Raw genomic sequence first — 22,910 nt, 5'->3', positions numbered from 1 at the left:
ATTATATGAGAGCACTTATCTTCCCAAACTAATTCTTTTAAATAGAGAGCCACCGCGTTGGGCGTCAAATTGTTATGATGTATTGTTTGTTTGAATGATGAGCAATGAGTATTTTAATAATATAGGGTTTTTATCGCGGTTCTCAAAGAATTAGTTTGTAAGTACTTTTTTAAATTATCTTTATTATAACTATTTTGAAACACATATATATATATATCTAACCTAGCCAATGTAAATTTAAAATACACTATCTTTTAATTGATATTCTTATAAAACTAATTAAATTCTATAGACAATGTAAAATTTAAACAAACTATCTTCAAAATTGAAACTGTTATGACACTAACTAAATTATATTAACAAAATTTTGTACCTTTTTTTCACTGAATGCCTAAATGAAATGTTTTCCACTATATAGATTCTAATCACCACTGAATGTCTTCGTACTTCGGTTATCCTTGTTTTTGTGAAATTACTTTTTCCAATTATCAGCTTCTACCAATTTAAGATATATTTTTCTTCACCAGCATTTATAAACCACCAAGCAAACCAGCAAAACAGCATTTATATTTATTCTTCTTTTCAATATTCCAATATCCAATTATTATATGTTGATTTATACTAATCTCCAATCATAATATAATTTTAATTTCTTCCAATATACTTTTTTTAATCTTCAATAATTATTTGTGTATTTATAAATGTGCATTAAAATATATGCATAATTTTTAATCTTCATTTAACTCACTATATTAAACAATTGGACTATTTGTAACTGATTCACTGACTCCAACTAACTTTCATATTTCTTACTAAACTTTTCTGACTGACTTCTTGAAAATTCTGAACAATTTACTTCACTAACTAAATGTATCTACTAACTTTCATAAAACTGGCCATCTTGAATCCAAATCACGGGTATTTATATCTTTTTGGATGCTCTAGAATCATCTGGTAAGAAATCATGTTCTATTTAGTTCTATTTCTTCTATATGGATGTTCTCGAAAAAAATATCTGTTCCATCCACCGACATAATCATTATTCCAGAATGTTCCAACATAAACACAGGTCAAAATCTGCATTCTGGAGAATTTGTTCATTTTTAATTGATAATTTTGTTTACATTTAGGCTTTTCAGATCAGAATAAATATTTAAATTAGTAACTAACACTCTAATTTAATAAAATACACATTTCAAACAATATATTATTATAACCCCACTTTATATTCCCAATTATTTCCTAAAATGTCACTTGGAGAGTAAGTATATCTGTCTATCATTCACATGTATAGTTGGTTGCCTATGCACATGGCTCACTTAAATATATTTACAACATTAAACTACAACTTTTTACAATTATTATATGCTAATTTCTTAAAAATGCCCTCACATAAATAATTTTTATTAAATTCTCTAGTATATAACTTATTTAAAATAATCAAATACTTTTTTATATCTAATATTATGTAGTATATAACTTATAAATTATTTTCTATAAACCCCAATCGTATCAATATATATATATATATATATATATATATATATATATATATATATATATATATATATATATATATATATATATATATATACCTATATATTTCTAAAGTATTCAACTAGTGAATTCAGAGGTTTAATCGGTCATTCAGGTTGGCAAATAAAAAAAGAAGTCAACTACTTCATAAGTTTATCGAAGACGTTTCGCTTTATATTTCTAAAGCTTCATCAGTTCTCTAAAATATAAAAAATGACATAGAGTTTATAAGAAATACAGATGTTTATAGTTCATAACTTACAACTCAATATGTAGTATATTATCGATGTTATCATATATCTACTGTACACTTTACTCATTATTTAAAACTAACTTAACCAAAAAAGAAAAAACAAAAAAAAAACAAAAAACACACAAACTTTGCAGAAAATAATGTTCATATTCGTAGATATGAATATTTAAAAAAATTTAACCGAACATTTGGCTTCATTTAGATGGTTCTCCACTGAAGACCTTTTTTCAGTGGAGAACCATCTAAATGAAGCCAAATGTTCGTTTAAAATTTTTTAAATATTCATATTTACGAATATGAACATTATTTTCTGCAAAGTTTGTGTGTTTTTTTTTGTTTTTTCTTTTTTGGTTAAGTTAGTTTTAAATAATGAGTAAAGTGTACAGTAGATATATGATAACATCGATAATATACTACATATTGAGTTGTAAGTTATGAACTATAAACATCTGTATTTCTTATAAACTCTATGTCATTTGTTATATTTTAGAGAACTGATGAAGCTTTAGAAATATAAACCGAAACGTCTTCGATAAACTTATGAAGTAGTTGACTTCTTTTTTTATTTGCCAACCTGAATGACCGATTAAACCTCTGAATTCACTAGTTGAATACTTTAGAAATATAAATTGACGGTCGTAGTCTTTACAATATATATATATATATATATATATATATATATATATATATATATATATATATATATATATATATAGATATATATATATACCTATATATATATATATATATATATATATATATATATATATATATATATATATATATATATATATATATATATATATATGCATAGTTATTTAATAGTAAGTAGCTAGATATGTTTTACATGCAGTTTGTTATAAAAGTCAAAAATAACCGTTTAGTTAAAAAAAAGTGTGACTTGGCAAATATGAGATCATTGTAATTAGAGAGCAACGCAGATCTATGCATATTAAAAGAAATCTGTATTAAACTGTTTAGAAAAAGGTAATCCTAAAGTCGTACCAAAAATGTTAATGATAACAAATTAAGAAATGTGGCAAGACCAGAATATCATAGAAAAAGTATTATAAAAGCTCATGTACCTTTTATGCTATTAAGAAACAGAATATGAAAATGAACACAAAATAAAGTAAAACTAAATGTACAAAAATGCATAACAGTTACATTATGTACATAAGATAAATAGAGGCAGGTCAATAAATCAATACAAAATAAAATAAATAAAATGTGTGATTGACGGATTCAACTAATAATAAGGATACAACGAACCGATATCAACATGTCCGCCCACTAACTCGGGCGGAAAATAGGAACTTACCTCCCACTTCTGTTAGACTGCGTGGATTTAGCTGAAAATTTGGATTTCAGCTTATGTCCAGTCATCCGAGATTTGACCTCTACAAATCATACGAACAGGCTGAATTTTGATGAGAATGTCAATTTTGGTAAAAGATACAAAAAAGTTTATAACTTCTACCCCCCCCCCCTCGGCTTCCCACTGAAAGTCACTATTATCACGGGAGGGGGGAACTCGATTTAGCAAGAATCTGTTACAAAAGATAGATGAAATAATTGTAAACAAAATAATGTAGAATTATTTGTAGAATGAATTTAATTTAACTGCCAGTTACGCGCCCGAAATAAATAAAATTTGTATTAACTCGACGGTAAAAATTCTATATCTTTGATCAGATTGTTCTGTCTACAAAAATCAAAGTATGTTTTAAAGATGAGGAGTACAGCATTCGTATGCAATTTTTGTCTTTTGCCGACAATGAAGTTGGTTTTTATAAAGGCTTTAAATAAATAACCGTGAAGCGATTTTGGCCATTTTTATGAAATCAATAAAATTTATGACTTTAATTGACCGGCCGAAGTGAAAGTTCCATTGCAATGGCCTAATCTTCAAAACTTATAACATTGAATTTCGATTTTAAGTTTTGGCAAAAAATATCAGGCATTAAAGTACAAACAATTAAACGTCCCAGAAAAGGCCTCCACGTAGGCAATATTGGGTAGTATATGTAGCTGCAGCAAGTTTTAACCCTGAAACACTACCCTTAATTTACACTCCCGTAGACACTAACCATTCGTAATATTTACGAATTTTCTTCAATTCCAAAAAAGTAAAACAAAAAGTTAAGATGACAGTTTAATAAATTTTTTAAATAAACAAAGGAACATTTTTATGCCTAAAATATGAAAAAAAAATTCAAAATTTATTTATGTACGTCACAGGTAACGCAACAACGAGCACGGTGTTCTGCGCAAAATGCTCGTTTGCAGTGATTGAAATAAAGAGACGTCATTATTCTTTTTTTGAAGGGACAGAAGTAGCATGTAGTACCTTTGTTAGAAGGTTGATTGACGTTAGTAACTTCCAAAGGAATTTGAATTATCTTGCTAATGAGAAGCTTCACCGAGCGTTGCAAAGTAGGCATCGCAAACTAGAACGTTTTTGTTGATAACACTAGAGCAGTTTTGTTCTTTTTGGATTTATACGACAATAACGTCTTTTCTCGGTCAAAGCAAAATCTTGAATTTCCGATTTCTCTATTTTTATGAATAATCATTTCAGGGGGTATCTCTCGTTAATTTTGCCGCAAAGTACCAGTCATTCTAAGGTTGTAAGGAGGCTTCAAAAGAGTATCTGCAAGGTTAACTGAAGTGAACCAATTGTCCATTGTGACGTTTCGGTAACTTCCGTAAATAGTTTTAGTGAACTTTTTAACATAGTATTCTCCTAGAGGTTCCCCATTTGTTTGCGTATGTTTGCCGAGATACGGCTCCGCGTTTATCGTGTACTTGGTACCCACGTCGTAATTCGTCACAATTTTAATTCCGTACTTGGCTGTCTTATTCTTGATGTACATCCTGAAAGAACACCGGCCCCTAAAAGCTTATAACTGCTCGTCAATGGTTACATAGCTACCTGGGCGATAGGACTCTTTACAATTAAAAATAAATTCATACCATATTTCCCAGATGGGGGCAAACCTATCTAAATTTTTTCGTTCAGTTTTTGTGATTTTATTATCGAACCTAAGATTATGTAGAATAAAATCAAATTTTTCGCAGCTCATTGTTGCTCTATAAACGGAGCCAGACATTTTGGAATCAAACATCTCTCTACTATGAAGATGATATCCTTTTTGTACTCCAGAAAATATAAGGAGTCCAACAAGAGCATTTAATTCATCTCTTGTTACGAGAGAATTAGTATGTTTAGCAGCTTTTACAACAGAATTTTTTTCGTACATAGAATAATTCTGCAAACACTGAAATGCATCTAATGGTGTATAAGTACCTCTTGCCTGATCAGATGCTCCTTGAATAATATGCAAAATATTCCTTTTTGTAGTAGGTTTCCAAAGATTAGATACAGTACACCAGCGATGAAAATTTTTGCCTTTGAGACTTGTAGTCAAATTGAAAGTATGTGGTTCAGATTCGTCTACAATGTCTTCGGTTTCTTGCTCTTCCACTTGTTGAAAATTCACTTTTTCGTTACCTTTTTTGTTTTGATAAGGCTGAGTTATAATTTGCTGAAATGAATATTCTTGTTGAATGTCGGTTTCCACCGAAGAAATCTTATATTGAACTCTACATGAAGTACTAGGCATAGAAACAGAAGTATAGTGTTTATTACAGTTCCTTTTTTGTTGTTTTAGGACTGCTATGCTCAAAATCGCTGCTTTCGTCACCAGAAAATACTGGCTCGTACTCCGATTCAGACGGACTGAAACAATTTTGCACTCTATCTTCACTCTCTAAATTAGTAGAAGTATCGTTATTTGATTGTAGGATTTCATCATCAAATTCACCCATCAATATTTTTTTGGCTTCCAATTCGAAGGGTCTTTAATCGTCAAATTTTCTAGCCATTTTTTAATTAAATTGTCTGTGAATGAGAAAATAAAAATAATAATACCAAGATAAAAAAACTTTAATACTAACCTTTCGTAAAAAATACGAACCAACTGAGATTTTGCGGATAACGACTGCACAAAGAAATGTAACTACGCCGTGAATGTACTCAGCAGACTGATTACCGAAGCTACTCCAATAACCATGCTTCTAGAATTTGTGCAATGTTGCCAATTCTTAAACAAACAATAAGCTTTCGTAAATTTTACGAATGGTTAGTGTTCTAGGGTTAAAGACTAGAATCTAACAATGGAAATTTTTTTTTGTCGGTAGTACACTTTGATTAAAATATATCAAATTTTATTGTCGACTTTATACAATTTTCTTTTAAATTGATTTTTCGTGCGTAACATTCAAAATGACCGGTCGCTTTAAGCTTTGTTTTTGAGAGACGGACGGCTCATTATACGTGCTTATAGTGCTTTTAAACATTTTCATTTTATTTCAGCTATATTTTTTAATTTAAACATTTTTTAATAGGCGTACAGATTTTTGGAAAATCGGTTTTTCCCGGCCTACTAGAGTGACGTTTTAGAAGGAAACCGGGGGGTTAAAGTGGTAAACTTTTTTGCACCTTTTTTGGGGTTCCAGAATTGACATTCTCAGCAATAGTTTGCTTGTTCGTATGAATTTAGAGGTTCAGCAGCATTTTCGTCTTTGACGACTGGAATACCATACTTTGCAAAAGTTATATATGAACGAAGGACGCTTTTTGTTTTTAAGGGGTTAAAACTACCCGTAAGTGAAAAAAATAGGAAAATACGTATTAAGGCGTTTTATACATTAATATCTGATTAAATTAAGTAAAATAAACATATTCAATGATAACACAGGTCTGCGACATAAAAATTGTTTAAAATTGAATAAGTGATTTTTATAGTATTTTCAACGCTAATTTTGGGAAAAATAGTGAAAACATTCCATCACGTACAGTTATTCCACAAACTGCTTGTCTATTTTTAGCTTTTTTTCGATATTTTTATACATAGTTCCGTACTATAGTGAGTTTGAATTTTTGTTTTTTGGATCTTTATGAACTGTTTATTAAGCCCATAGTACTTTTAATAAGTATAAAAAATACTTTAAGGTATTTTCAGTTACTTAGCTGTTTTTTTACTATACAAGTTGTATGTAAAATAAAGAGTTGATTAGGAGAAACCAGCATTATTTTCATGTCTGTACTTGTCCATTGCCTCCCCTCCCTCGCTATCCACTTACTGACTCACTGAGCATCTTTTATGTCAGTGCCTGTCTGCCACAGTGCCCACCCCCCTCTCCATCACCAAGCAGTGAGCTTCTGCTACCTGTTCTTCAGTTCACAGTATCTCTTCACTCTGTGCTGTTCACGTACTTTGGTTACTAGTGATTTGTAGTAGTGATTGTGAGAGTAGTATTAAATGATATCTCGTGACACACGGATAGTTGGCAATAAAGTGTGAATCAAATAACTTTCAGTGATTTTTAATCGAACTACAAAGAACATAAATTCAAGGCATCAGCCTAAACATATTGTTTTCTTGTGGTGTGAAGTTGTTTTATGAAAAATGGCTACCAAAGGATGTATCAACTCACCAGATTGCTTCTGTTACATTTGTGGAAACTATACAGTTAAAAAGCAACAAAGAAACATTTCCGATTTTGTTGAAAAGGTATATTTTGCCTATTTTGGTATAAAGTTGGGTGATCAAGACAAATCTTGGGCCCCACACAAAGTTTGTTCAGTGTGTGTTGAAGAACTGAGACAATGGTTTTAAGGTAAAAAGCAGTCATTTCGTTTTGGAATACCAATGGTTTGGAGGGAGCCCAAAAACCATAGTCATGACTGCTATTTTTTTCTTGCAATGTTCAAGGTTTCGATTTGAAAAACAAAAAGGATATTTCTTACTCTAACATCGAATCAGCCATTCGCCCTGTTCCTCATGGACCTGAAGTACCAATACCCTCTCCTCCAGTTTCTTTGGATGGTATTTTAGATGACCACGAGCCATTGGCTCAGCTAGGTGAAAGTGAAGAAGACAGTGATGGCTACGATCCTGGCACAATCGATCCCGTTCCATTCTCACAATCTGAACTGAATGATTTAGTTAGAGACATAGGTCTTCCTAAAGACTCGGCAGAACTTTTAAGGTCTAGATTAAAAGATAAAAATATGTTGGCTCCGGGTACGTCCTTTTCTTGGTATCGTTCCAGGGAAAAGAAGTTTGTATCTTTTTTCTCTCAAGAAGGTGACTTGGTGTTTTGCAGTGATGTTCCTGGACTTATGGCACGTTTCAAAATAGAATATGCTCCTGATGAGTGGAGACTTTTTATAGATTCTTCAAAAAGAAGCCTTAAAGCAGTGCTTCTACACAATGGCAATAAGTATGCTTCTATGCCAGTTGGACATTCTGTTCACTTGAAAGAATGTTATGAAAACCTCGAACTGGTTTTAAACAAACTCTGCTATTCAGACCATAAATGGACACTATGTGGTGATTTGAAAGTGATCTCAATGCTGCTTGGTCAACAAAGTGGTTATACAAAGTTCCCTTGCTTTCTCTGTGAATGGGACAGTAGAGACAGAAAGCAACACTATATTAAAAAAGTTTGGCCCTTGAGAAAAACCTTACAGGTGGGAGTTAAAAATGTTGAGAGGAAAAGCCTTATGGATCCCAAAAACCACCACTCCACATTAAGTTGGGGTTAATGGAACAATTTGTAAAGGCGTTGCCAAAAGAAAGGGAGTGTTTCAAGTATCTTTGTGGACAGTTTCCTGGTTTATCCGAGGCAAAACTAAAGGAAGGAGTCTTTGTCGGGCCAGACATTAGAAAACTGATGAGGGATCCCAATTTTATGGACAAAATGGAAACAAACGAAAAAGCAGCATGGACATCTTTTAAACTAGTTGTTACCGGTTTCCTAGGAAACAAAAAAGATCCTAACTACAAGACAATCGTCGCAGACATGCTCGACAACTTTAAGAAGCTGGGATGTAACAAGAGCATTAAAGTTCATTTCCTCCATTCACATCTAGACTACTTCCCTGCCAACCTTGGTGATGTAAGTGAAGAGCAGTGTGAAAGATTCCACCAAGATATCAAGGAAATGGAAAGAAGGTATCAAGGAAGATGGAACGTCAACATGATAGCGGACTACTGCTGGATGCTAAAACGAGATGACGCTCAACGAGTACACAGCCGGAAAAGCAATAAAAGAAGCTTCGACGGAAAGCAAAAGCGTTGCTATAAGGACTTATGAGCTTAAAGAGAAATGTAAGTGTACTAGATATGTAGTTTATAACATGTATTATACATGAAATAAAATCCTTTAACTTAAGAAAAAATTTGAAAAATTGCTAAAATTTTGTTATTATACCAAAAAGTAATTCCTTTCTTGTGAGAAAACCTTAAGTGATAGAAAAAAATGGATTGCATTTTTGAAATCAGCACTGAAAAATACATAAAAATCAGTTATGAAATTCCAAACAATTTTAAAAAATATTTTTTTTGTAAACCTGTGTAATTTGTACTTTAATACAGATTTTTTACCCTTAAAAACTTATCATTTTTAGAAACGAAAATGTCGTTGTTGCCGAAATATTTATCTACAAAACTACATATTATGCGTACTTTAAATATACTCCAACATACGTATATTTTTCACGCTCCCAAATTATCTCTTAAAAATATCATTGGTTTTCTTCAATAAGTCCGTTAATTTTCAAGCTTTGATGTATTTCAAGTATATCAGCCTAGTTTCATTAAAGAGCCAAACTACTCTTCAATTTTAAAAAAACTAAGGTTTAAAACACTCAAAACAGGGGGTTCACACCAATATATACATTTCTCCATTGTTTTTTACGATACAAAAGTTTATAAAAACGAGAATAATTATTGATAAAACAACTACATTTTTATAATATATCATTTTTTACTTATATATTATAGTTATTTTAAGATATTTAAAAAAAATAACAATTTTTAAAAATTAAAAAAAAATTAGATACAATTTAGCCCATTTAACGAAAACGCACCATTTTTTTTGTAGAATTTTTTATTGGCAACACGTTAATTTTTTGAAATATTTTTATTTTTTTTATCAACCAGAAGGTATAAGTGTAACTAAATTTAATTTTCTTTAGTTTCCAAACTCATTTTTTCTTTACAAAAATAGTTTCTAAATATCCGACATTTTCAGTATTTCCACACAACTTTATTTTTAATCTAGTAATTTTATTGCAAAACACTTTTGTGGTCAAATAAATTGAAACTTGATATTTTTAACCTATTTGTACATCAATTGATATAAAAATAAATAAAAAGATTTTTTGAGTCATCAAATTTTGTGTTTGAAAATAATTGTTCGATAACGAACCATTGGCGGAAGTCGACTTAGAAACTTGTTTGGTCAGGAATTTCAAAGTGACTCACACGCAGTTATTATTATATTTTGTATTAGAAAGACGGCTATTCTGGTATTCAGTTTTGTTATAATCTAGGGTTGTGAGGTTGTTTAGTGTCGTAGACAATATTTCGAATTGGAAAAATAACCCTAAAAGTGCTCTAACTTTGTTGGAATTAGAAGCCGAATTGGAGAATCTCAGGGATAATGATGATGGGATCGCAGAAATAGCTATAATACCTCCGGACTGTGACGAATTAACAGATGAAGAAATGATAGATAATGATGTTGTAACAAACAGGTAAACTATTTACTATTTTTAGTTTGATATCAACTATTACGTGACGTTGTTGATGACAATGAGATTCGAGAGATTGCTGGTACATTTAAGATTTCTGCTAAAGATACCGTTCTTCGGGAACCTTCTACAAGTAAATCCGAAGTTGCCGGCTTTGTAGAGATTCCTACTAGAGAGTCATTTGTTAGTTAAACCAAGAACTAGCAAATCAAATAAAAAACGTAAAGTATTTAGTGTGATAACTCCAAAATGGTCTATAATAACTCATCCGACATTTTCATCAGCAGCACAGTCACATGAAATTGAAAAAGGGATAGAACTTGAGAACCGTGTCGCTGGAAAACCCCTTACGAATGTTTCCAGCTCTTCTTCGATGATGAGGTTTACAACCTTATCATTAATTTTACTATAAAATGTGCCCACGATAATAACTGTCACGATTTTCATTTGACAAATGCATCGCTGAAAAAGTTTTTGGAAACACTCATTCTTACAGGATATCACACCTTGCCACAAATGAATATGTACTGAAGAAAGGACCAGGATAAGAATGTGACATTTATTAGGAACTGTGTGAGTAGAAATCAATTTCGGCGTATCAAAAAGTATATTCACGTAAGTGATAATACGGTGTTGGATAAAAATGGTAAATTTGCAAAACTTTGCCCCTTTTTCGACGTAATGAATCAAAAATTCTAGCAATTTGGTATTTTCACATATAATTTATCTATAGACGAATAAATGGTACCATATTTTGGAAGGCACCATGCAAAAATGTTTCTAAGGGGAAAATCTGTGCCTTTTGGGTATAAGTAATGGTGCCTCTGTTGATCTGATGGATACCTATTCCAGTTTATCGCCTACGGTGGTGCTAGCACAACAAAATCAGATTTAGGCTTGGGTGCTGATGTAGTATTAAAATTACTAAGTGTTGTAGAAACTCCTTCTAACCACAGGATATTTTTGACAACTGTTTTTCGTCTTATAGGCTGTTCACAATATTAAAAGGAAAGGGAATTTATGCAACGGGCACAGTGAAAGAAAACAGGATTGAAAAGTGTCCACTGGACACAAAAATTATTTCTAAAAAAGATAGAGAGTAGTTCGACTTCGTTTTTGTCAAAGAAGCTGAGGTGTCTGTAGTTAGATGTAATGATAACTCAGTCATAGCAGTAATCTCTAATAACTCTCCGGTCCATCCCATAGGCTTTGCAAAGAGGTACGATCTCAAGCAGCGCAAAAAAGTAAATATCCCCATGCCGAATTTTATCCAAGAATACAATATATATATATATATATATATATATATATATATATATATATATATATATATATTAGAAGTGATTATTTCGACCAAAAAATAATTTATAAATACGTTCAAATTATCGGGTATAGTGGTCTATAATAAAAATCTTTCTTTTTTCTAAATTACTCAATATTTCGCTATTTATTTAAAAGCTTCCTCAGGAGTAAACTAAAAACAATTTGAACATTACAAAAAATGGCGTACAAATAAATTTTAAAACACTTACAGAATTTAAAAGATTTCGCAAATAAAAACTGACATTGAAGTATTTGAAATATTGAATGTCAAGATTAAATTGTCTTAAGCACGTTCGTTACAGCTATACGATGAAAAATTAAAATTATTTCAAATGTAAAAATAAAAATACCAATAAAAGAAAAGTTAGAAGAATAATATTTATTTGATGAATTATTAAGGTTAGTTGTTATTAAGATGAATGTTGGCTATTTTTAATATTTATAAATTTTGTTCAATATGTTACAATATATTGTTACTTAACTGTCCAGTGTCCGTTTTATAATTTAAAGTGTTTTTATTTTTATTAATGTAATACATTTCAAGAAATAATCTACTTTTGTAGTTATCAGTCTGAGCCAAAATGTGAGCTTTGTTATAGTCTAGCATATGACCAGTGTTTTCATAGTGTTCAACCACTGCGCAAGTATTTTTTCTCAAGCGGCAATCACTTTTATGTTGTGTGATGCGTTGTTTTAGCCATTGTGATGTTTGACCAATATAGCTATTTTGACATCCTAAACACGGTATTTCATAAACGACATTACTTTTATATAAGGTTGGTACTGGGTCTTTGATTTTTGAAAATAGTTGTTTGCTGTTCATGGTATTATATTTAGCTATACTAATATTAGGAACATTTTGAATATGGATATGACAGAATGAGTTAGACCATTAATAAAGGGAAGTTTTTTATATTTGATTGATTTGTTATTAGAATCATGGACGGGATTGTCATAGAAATTAGTGCTGTAAATCAGTTTTTTTAAAATTTGTTTAGGATATCCGTTGTTACGAAAAATTTTGTATATTATGTTCAGATTTTTTTGTAAAAAGTTGTCATCAACAATGGACATTATCCTGTTTTTCATACCTAGTACAGTATTATATGTTTGACGGGTGGTATGGTTTGAATAGTAATTTATATATCTGCCTGATGCTGTCGGTTTTTGGTACCAATCCAATGTCAAAATATTGTCATTTGTTCTTATTACTCTTGTGTCTAAAAATGGTATACTAAAATCTGTCTCAGTTTCAATTGTAAACTGAAGTTTATTAAATGAATTAAAAATGTTTAGTGTGGTATTGATGTGATAAGATGGAACTGCACATATGATGTCATCGACATATTTATATATAAACGGTAATTCAAAAGGTAATTGCGTAATCACATTATCTAAGAGATGATCAGTTACAATAGTTGCAAGGATGGGACTAATCGGGGAACCCATCGGTGTTCCAAAAATTTGAGAATAAAATTTACCATTGAAACTAAAGTAAGTGTTGTTAAAAATGAACCTAAGAATTTGTAGAAAATTGTCTTTTGATAATGTCGTGTAGTCTTTTATAAGATTCCAATTTGATTCTATAATGTCCGTGACCATATTTAGTGGAATGTTTGTAAATAGCTACACCACATCTAACGAAATTAAAACGTAATCATTTGGTAACTGCATTCCCCTAACAGCATTGACAAAGGTAAATGTGTCCTTAGAATTATAATTATTGTGATATTCAAAGGCATCAGTTAATGTATCAGCAAGGAATTTAGAAATGTTGTAGGTAGTAGATTTTACAGAACTTACAATAGGCCTGAGAGGAATGTCAAATTTATGAATTTTAGGCAAACAATAAAGTTTAGGGAAACATGAGTCATAAATTATCAACTTTTTTGCAACTTGTTCAGTAAGTTGATCTTGGTTTTTGAAGGTTTTTATTAGGTCATTATAGTTTTTTTGTATCACTGACGTAGGATCTTTGTCCAAACCCTTATAAGTCGATTTGTCGTTTAACAACGTTAAGGTTTTGTCGATATACTCCTGTTTGTTCATAGCTACCGTACATCCACCTTTGTCAGATTGTAAAATGTATATGTCTGAATGTAACTTTAAATATTGTTTTACATACTTAAACATTTTATTCATTGTTGTGGGGGGTTTAGATTTTGAATTCTGTAAGTAATTAGTTACTACATTTGTTACTTGTGCCCTAAGAATATCTTTAGATTCAACTGTTATCTCATCGATGATATTTTCTACATCAGCTAAAAAAATATCTAACTTAAAATCTGGGGGTGTACACTCAACACTAAATTTTGGACCAAGAGAGAGAAAATCAGACACTTCTTTTGGAAAGTCAACGCTGGACAAGTTTTTGAACCATTTGTCATTGTTTAAAAATAATTGGTTGGAAAATAAGTTATTGGTTAGCTGTTCAAATTTTTTTATGTTATTAAGTTTCACTTTGTTAAAAACATTTGAAAAGCTCTTATTTAACCTTAGTTCATATTCAATTAATATGTTAGTAGAAACAAACTGCTGCAACTCACACTTAATCTTATTAATATCATTCTTCGCATTTGAAACATTATTGCAAGTTATTTTTATTTCTAAATTTAATGTTTTTTTATGGATCTCATTAATGAATTTATCTACTTTAATATTTAAAACTTTGTCATTACCTACGTATAATAAGCTGCGTAGATTACATGTACTGTTCCGAACGTGCTTAGGCATAACATTAGATGTTCTACAACGTAATAAAAAATTCTTCTGTTGTTCAATTTTGCCATCATTATGTTTATCTTCGCCCATTGCTTCATTAAAATTGTAATTATTGTTCCATATATTTCGCTAATCTCTTGATAAAAACCCATCATAAAATATTAGAAGTGATTATTTCGACCAAAAAATAATTTATAAATACGTACTAATAATCTACTAATAATCTACTACCTACAACATTTCTAAATTCCTTGCTGATACATTAACTGATGCCTTTGAATATCACAATAATTATAATTCTAAGGACACATTTACCTTTGTCAATGCTGTTAGGGGAATGCAGTTACCAAATGATTACGTTTTAATTTGGTGTAGCTTAATAAGAGTAGTATAACTAGAGGTAAGTGTAACTTAATAAGATGTGGTGTAGCTATTTACAAACATTCCACTAAATATGGTCACGGACATTATAGAATCAAATTGGAACCTTATAAAAGACTACACGACATTATCAAAAGACAATTTTCTACAAATTCTTAGGTTCATTTTTAACAACACTTACTTTAGTTTCAATGGTAAATTTTATTCTCAAATTTTTGGAACACCGATGGGTTCCCCGATTAGTCCAATCCTTGCAACTATTGTAACTGATCATCTCTTAGATAATGTGATTACGCAATTACCTTTTGAATTACCGTTTATATATAAATATGTCGATGACATCATATGTGCAGTTCCATCTTATCACATCAATACCACACTAAACATTTTTAATTCATTTAATAAACATCTTCAGTTTACAATTGAAACTGAGACAGATTTTAGTATACCATTTTTAGACACAAGAGTAATAAGAACAAATGACAATATTTTGACATTGGATTGGTACCAAAAACCGACAGCATCAGGCAGATATATAAATTACTATTCAAACCATACCACCCGTCAAAAATATAATACCGTACTAGGTATGAAAAACAGGATAATGTCCATTGTTGATGACAACTTTTTACAAAAAAATCTGAACATAATATACAAAATTTTTCGTAACAACGGATATCCTAAACAAATTTAAAAAAAACTGATTTACAGCACTAATTTCTATGACGGTCCCGTCCATGATTCTAATAACAAATCAATCAAATATACAAAACTTCCCTTTATTAATGGTCTAACTCATTCTGTCATATCCATATTCAAAAATGTTTCTAATATTAGTATAGCTAAATATAATACTATGAACAGCAAACAACTATTTTCAAAAATCAAAGACCCAGTACCAACCTTATATAAAAGTAATGTCGTTTATGAAATACCGTGTTTAGGATGTCAAAATAGCTATATTGGTTAAACATCACAATGGCTAAAACAACGCATCACACAACATAAAAGTGATTGCCGCTTGAGAAAAAATACTTGCGCAGTGGTTGAACACTATGAAAACACTGGTCATATGCTAGACTATAACAAAACTCACATTTTGGCACAGACTGATAACTACAAAAGTAGATTATTTCTTGAAATGTATTACATTAATAAAAATAAAAACACTTTAAATTATAAAACGGACACTGGACAGTTAAGTAACATATATTGTAACATATTGAACAAAATTTATAAATATTAAAAATAGCCAACATTCATCTTAAATAACATCTAACCTTAATAATTCATCAAATAAATATTATTCTTCTAACTTTTCTTTTATTGTTATTTTTATTTTTACATTTGAAATAATTTTAATTTTTCATCGTATAGCTGTAACGAACGTGCTTAAGACAATTTAATCTTAACATTCAATATTTCAAATACTTCAATGTCAGTTTTTATTTGCGAAATCTTTTAAATTCTGTAAGTGTTTTAAAATTTATTTGTACGCCATTTTTTGTAATGTTCAAATTGTTTTTAGTTTACTCCTGAGGAAGCTTTTAAATAAATAGCGAAATATTGAGTAATTTAGAAAAAAGAAAGATTTTTATTATAGACCACTATACCCGATAATTTGAACGTATTTATATATATATATATATATATATATATATATATATATATATATATATATATATATATATATATATATATATATATATATATATATATATATATATATGGGCGGCGTTGACTTACATGACAACGGCATTGCGAATTACAGGATTGTTGTACGAGGAAAGAAATGTTGGTGGAACTTTTTAAAAACGTAATTGATAGTTCCATTGTAAATGCCTGGAAACTTTTCAGATTGGCAAACAAAAGCTCCATTTTCAAATCGATTTTCGATCATATATTGTTGTTTGTTTAATGAAATCGGAAGATAAGCAAGAAGAATCAGAACATATTAACAATGAAGAAGACGAAAAGTCAACTGTACAGTTGACAATAAACATGGGCAGACCGTCGAAAAATAGCTTACCAGATGAAATCCGAAAAGATAAGATAGGTCATTCAGTTATAAAGCATGCAGAAAATGCAAGAATAAGATGCAGGCAGTGTTCTAATCATACTGTTTTTGTTTGGTAAAAATGTCAGGTCCATTTACACTCTAAATATTTTGAAACTTTTCACAAAAAATATAATTGTATATTTTTTAATTTTTATATCTCAGTTCCACCAAAGGTTCGAAAACGAACAATTTTTTTGTTGTGACGTCTGTCAGTATCAAAGTGTAAAACAATTTGTTTACGAATGTTTAAGTTTATTTTACCCTAGTTAATAAAAAAATATGACATATTATTGCAGTATTTTTTTGCTTGGCGGTTGATGGGTTAACATATTTTTTTTAAAAATAATGCATTTTAAACCAGTCAAACTACTGGATCCAATAAAGAACACTAAAATAAAGTGCAATGTTAAAAGGAAAACGATTTATTTTAAATCTGCTGGATAGTAGGTTAATTATACGGCCCCCTTTTATTTAAAATATTTAAAGTGTCCATTTTTTAAGAGTTGTAATTTACTCAGTTTACATACTAATAATTTTTGTAGTGCTCACTTGAAAGGTTCACTCATGGACTATGAAAACTTTTATATTATTGTCCCGAAATATCAACATTTTTCTTAAAATTTAACGGTAAACACATTGATCCAAATATTGGCAAAAGAATGTATCCTTTCACCAACCATATCTCACTTTGTATTGAATCTAAAATATCTTGTAAAAAATGAATCTTATTCTTTTTTATAAGTTTTATTTTTGTTTTGCATATTTTTTCAATTAAAGGCCTATATTTTTGTTACTCATGAACTAAAAATCGTGACTTTTTTCAATGAAAATTTGCTGTTTTGAACTATAAATAACTCAAACAGTATTGACTTTTTGAAAAAATTCAATTATAATACAAATGTTCTTTAGAAATTTATCATCTATTTATTCCTTTGATTATTGTGAGCGGATACCCCTGAGGCGGATGCTCAATCGGCGTTCTATAACTTTTGCTGTTTAAGCACGTTTCTATCAACTTACATCTTTCGAATAAAATTTTGAGTAAATCGGTTCAGTCCGACAAAATTGGTAGGTGAATAGCTCGAGTGACTAGAGCAATGCCCTAAGTCATATTGAATTAAAATGTTTGAACCAATTAGTCTGAAATATAAATTAACTGTTTTATGAGAGTGTACTGTGTAAAATAATAGGTACAATTAGCAGCTTTAAAGAATTTGAAATTTTAGCAATCATATACCTGTTTAGTAGTACTTCCTTCAAACTGTAAAAATACAAATAGGGCATTAAATATGAACAGGAAATTTATGTTTTCCAGATCGTAATTCGCTGCTGTCTATTTTATATATGTAATTTATTTTTGAAAATCCAGACGCGAGTCTCAATTTCATGAATACCCTTTTCTGCTAAATATACTTTAAAAATTCTTAGCAGTTACATAATTAACTGTCTACCAAAAATAACAAAATATCTTACCAGGCCGTTTCTCGTTCTCTGCTGAACTTACGCCTAAAACAAAAGAAACAATGTATATTCTGTATATATTTATTTATAATAAAATATTTGGATGGGTTGGAGTCAATAAAAGGGGCTATTAGGTAACTATGTTTTATCTCGAGCTTTCAATTGTGTTTACAACCATTTTCAAGAGCTGCTAAAAAATACAAAATATCTTACAAAGTGAAACTAGGAAAAAAAATTATATTAACTCACCAAATAAAATTAGTTTGGTTAATAAATTTATGCTGCTAAACATATTTCAAAAAACTATCCTAAAAATTAGCCTATCTAATAAATGTTTCTCTTAAATTTTGTAATATAATTTTAAAAAACTTTTTAACTAAAAAACAATTGAATTTATAAATAAGTTAGAATAGCGGCCAATTACAAATAAGCGTAAATGTAATGAATGCCAACTAAAAATTTTCATTTTTGACAATTATATTGCCAAAAAATAAAATTTTGTTAAAAATTTTTTTTTTATTTAGTAATAAAAAAGAAGATTTATTCATCATTGATAGATGCTTGAAAAATTTGAAAAAATGTAATAAGTATATGGAAAATTGAATTAAAATATGATATTTTACTGGTTTCATAAATAAACTATGAGAAATAATATAAATATAAATTTTGCTTAGATTTTGAATTTCTGATCTTTTGTTTAAGTTATTTTCACTTCTGCTAATACAAACCATTTCTAAAAAAGTCCTTTTGAATTTATTACTTTCACTACACAAAATTTTAATATTATCAAAATCCATAATATTGTCTTTGTCGATTACATGCTCTACTAAAACGCAAGATGGTTTTATAATTCTACAATCACTTTTGTTAGAAATAATGGCGATTTGACAGATTTCTTCCGATCTTACCAACATACACAGCTTCACACTGAGTACAACGAATGCTGTATACTACATTTGTTTTATCTAATTTGTCTATAGAATATTTAGTTTTAAAATATAAAGATGAAATAGTTTTGATGTTCTTTATTGCTATGGTTATATTTTTAATAATCTTTAGTGTTTGTATTAATTTATTTGTTAATGATGGTATAAAAGGTAGTGAATGATAATAGATGTTCTGACTGTTCGATAAAATGTTCTGAGATTTAGTAAAAAATGGTGTTAAGTTATCTTCTCCTCCTCAGTCCTAATCCCTTTTTAATTTCTAATATTAACAATATTAGAAAAAAGCATCCTATGTAGCATATCTGAAGGATAAGAGTTTTCAGTTAAATTTTTTTTACCAATTGAAGATCTTCATGTATATAATCTGGATGAGAAAGCCTTAAAACACGTTATTTTAACCCTGTTATAAGGTTCATTTTCATCTTGTTTGGATGATATGAGTAATAGCTTATAAATCTATTACTACACATGGGTTTTCTGAACCATCTGGTTTTCAACACATTGTCTGTAGTTCTTACAATTCTCATGTCAAGGAATGGTAGATATTTATCTACCTCTTCCTCAACTGTAAACTGTATATGTTGATTGTGATTGTTGAAAATGTTAACTGTTTCATGAATTTTGTGTTTAGGAAGTGCCAAAAAGTACATCATCTACATATCTTTTAATAAAAGGAATGAAAAAGGGCAATTTTTGATACAGTCACTGATAGCATCATCCATGACATAGCTACTTAGAATGGGTGAAAGACTAGATCCCATAGGACTACCAAAAATTTGTTTATAAAAGACACCATTAAATATAAAAATATTAGAATTAAATACAAAATTGATAAGTGTTTTGAAATGTAGTAAGTCAATATTGGTATGTTGCGAAATCTCATTCCAATGTTTTTCAACACTACTTATGATTAGATCTAAAAGTAAATTGGTAAAAAGAGACGTTACATCAAAACGCTGGGTTTAAAATTTTTTTTGCAGACTCTGGATTGTAAAATTATTATGCAAAAACTATTAAACCGATCCTAACAAAATTTAAAAAGCATTTTAGCCATATTATAAAGATTTGTAGGCAGAATATGAAGGATGTATGTTTTATTTATTGTATCGAAAAAACTTCAAACAAAAAACTTCATTTCTTGCACTTACTTTCCCAATTATTACTATTTTTTTAAACTTAAAAATAAATTTTTTTATTTCTAGCTAGCTAAATATGTAAAAATTAAAAAATTAAACTTTTAATTGTCATAAAGTTTTTTGTACAAGCAATATCTCTCCGGTTATAGGCGAAAATATGTGGGCAAAAAGCAAAAAATCTCGATTTTCAGATTTTGTTAAATAAAAAATTAATCACAAATCTTGCGACTAGCGCATATCGTGATTCCTAATAAATAGTACATAATTAAGTGATGCCAGTAAAAAAATAAACTTCTATGGAAAATTTTCTATTTTTTAAGTTGAGATCAATTTGCATTTTAGAAATCAATTGTCAAAAAGACCAATAATAAATGTAATAAATAAAATATAAAATTGTATAATAGAATAGCTTTAAAACTTTTTATGGTCATATTCCACCTCTAATAATAGTGACCAAAAATGCGCTTATTATTAATTGAAAGAATAACCAAACCAAAAATAATGCTTAATTATGGGATAATAATTATCATTGCTTGAAACAAAATATTTTAAAAGGTTTCTACATACCTAGAATTACAATTAAACACGTAAATATTAAAAACTTCATTCTGAATGCTAAACGATTCTTAGAATATTAATGAGAAAAATTGTTATGTTTTGCTTACTTATAATATTTAGTTACCGTGATGCGCCTGACGATTACAATGTTGCCAAAGGACTTCTAATTTGCGGTTTATACATTGCCCGTCTATATTTTTTTATTTTGATGAAATTGGAATTAAGCTCATAAGCGATATATTTTAGTTTAGAGCCTTATAACGGTGGCTCTATATATGTTTTTGTACCCATACCTAACAAAATCTGATAGGAAAATCAAAGTTCATGAAGCCAATAAGTCTGATATCTGATATAAGTCTACCTATGATAGGGAGTATTCGATGAAATCTGTACGAAATATTCACAAGGACGAATAAAATATACCCGGTAAAATACATGGAAAAATAAATATTGAGACTGTTGTGGAGACTTAGCTGCAGACCCTGTAGCGGAGGTCATAAAATAATCAACTATGTGTCAACATTAAGTCCACAAACACAAGATACAAGCGGGTACAAGGTTACATCAAGAGTGAATGGAAGTTGTACAATAAGTCAAATGGCTGCACTACGACAGGGTTACAACAAAAGACACACATGAAAAAAAAGCAATATTTAAATTTGTTATACATTTTTTGTTTTTTTTTTTGTTACATTATATTTTTGTCTATATAAATTAAACATTAGTATACATTTGTTATACATTGTTATCACATTATTAAGCAAAGGTGATTAATTACAATAATTATATACAGTTATATTACAACAATTATTGTTGTCACTTAAATTGCATTATTTTCTTTCGGTTCGAAAATTTGTACCTAAAATTCATAGAGTTAAAAGAAATGTCATCATCATTTTCCATGGTTTTTATTCCTAGTTTCTACTCGCTATGCGAATTTCCCTTATTACATTTCTGCATGGGTTTCTATTTTGGGCCATACAATATAAATCCATGTTATATACATGCCTGCCTAAATGCCTTCCACTTCTTTGTTTATTTTGTTGACTATTGATATTATTTTCTTCGTTAGCTCAACTGGATTTCTGTGAAATATTTTATTTAATAAACTGTAAAAGTCCTAAAAAAATAAGTAAGACATAACTAATAGTTTACATAACAAAGATTAAAATTTAATATTAATATTTTGCTTTAAATTCAGTTCAATATCCAAGCCTTAGAAGTACAGTACGTGACTGATACTTCAAAGATCGAATTAAAGCAGTTCTAAACTGGTAAGAATTTATTTACTGTTAATTGACAACAACGTGAGATAGAGCATAAAAACTGTAAAAACTACTAAGAAGAACCTTGTGTATGTATGTGTGTGGGCTTGAAGATTATTTGCTTCAGGCCCAATGTACATGCGCCATGTTACCTTTATGGAAATATTGTATTTTTAATGCGGAAGCTCTAAAGGATGGCATCTTGGTTACATGGCTTGTAGTGATATAAAACCATGTTTCTGTTCTTTTCGTTTTTACAAAGATAAATAATTATGTTTTTTTTGTTTAATTTAGTTCTGTATTTCTTTTTATTTTTTTTTTAATATTTCTATTTTTTAAATCTTTTAGATAAGTCCTTTGTTTTCTATTAAAATCTTGGATGTACACTCAAAGCTTGTTCAGAACATTTATAGTTATAATCTTAAACTAATAAAAACAATATACTTGTAACCAGCGAACTACCCCCATAGTTACCCATAGGTAACAATATAAATACTTCTGAAAGTTGCAAGCCAATGTATTACAATAAAACTCCCAACTTTCTTTGGGAGCCAATTGTTAGCTCGGTCCTTCAGGTGTGAGAACGTCTTATCTTTAAATAAAATCTGAAAAATGAATGAGGCTAGGACAAATAAATCAAAATAATAATTAACTAGCGGACC

The 22,910-nt window shown here is 29.5% G+C and overlaps 1 protein-coding gene across 1 annotated transcript in view; it reads right to left on the bottom strand.

The window, feature by feature from the left end:
- LOC140434769 (uncharacterized) overlaps positions 1 to 21,096 on the bottom strand; it is a 57,009-nt gene extending 35,913 nt beyond the window's left edge. The window contains exons 1-2 of the mRNA XM_072523271.1: positions 20,993 to 21,096; positions 18,355 to 18,387 (exon numbers count right to left, since the gene is read on the bottom strand). Of these exons, the coding sequence (XP_072379372.1) occupies positions 18,355 to 18,387; positions 20,993 to 21,032 (73 nt within the window). The 5' untranslated portion in view covers positions 21,033 to 21,096. The remainder of the gene's footprint in view (positions 1 to 18,354; positions 18,388 to 20,992) is intronic.
- Between the last annotated feature and the right edge of the window lie 1,814 nt (positions 21,097 to 22,910).

Source organism: Diabrotica undecimpunctata, chromosome 2, assembly GCF_040954645.1.
Source record: "Diabrotica undecimpunctata isolate CICGRU chromosome 2, icDiaUnde3, whole genome shotgun sequence".
Taxonomy (NCBI): domain Eukaryota; kingdom Metazoa; phylum Arthropoda; class Insecta; order Coleoptera; family Chrysomelidae; genus Diabrotica; species Diabrotica undecimpunctata.
Note: the sequence above shows the minus strand (reverse complement) of the source record. Positions and strands in the feature narration are given on the sequence as shown.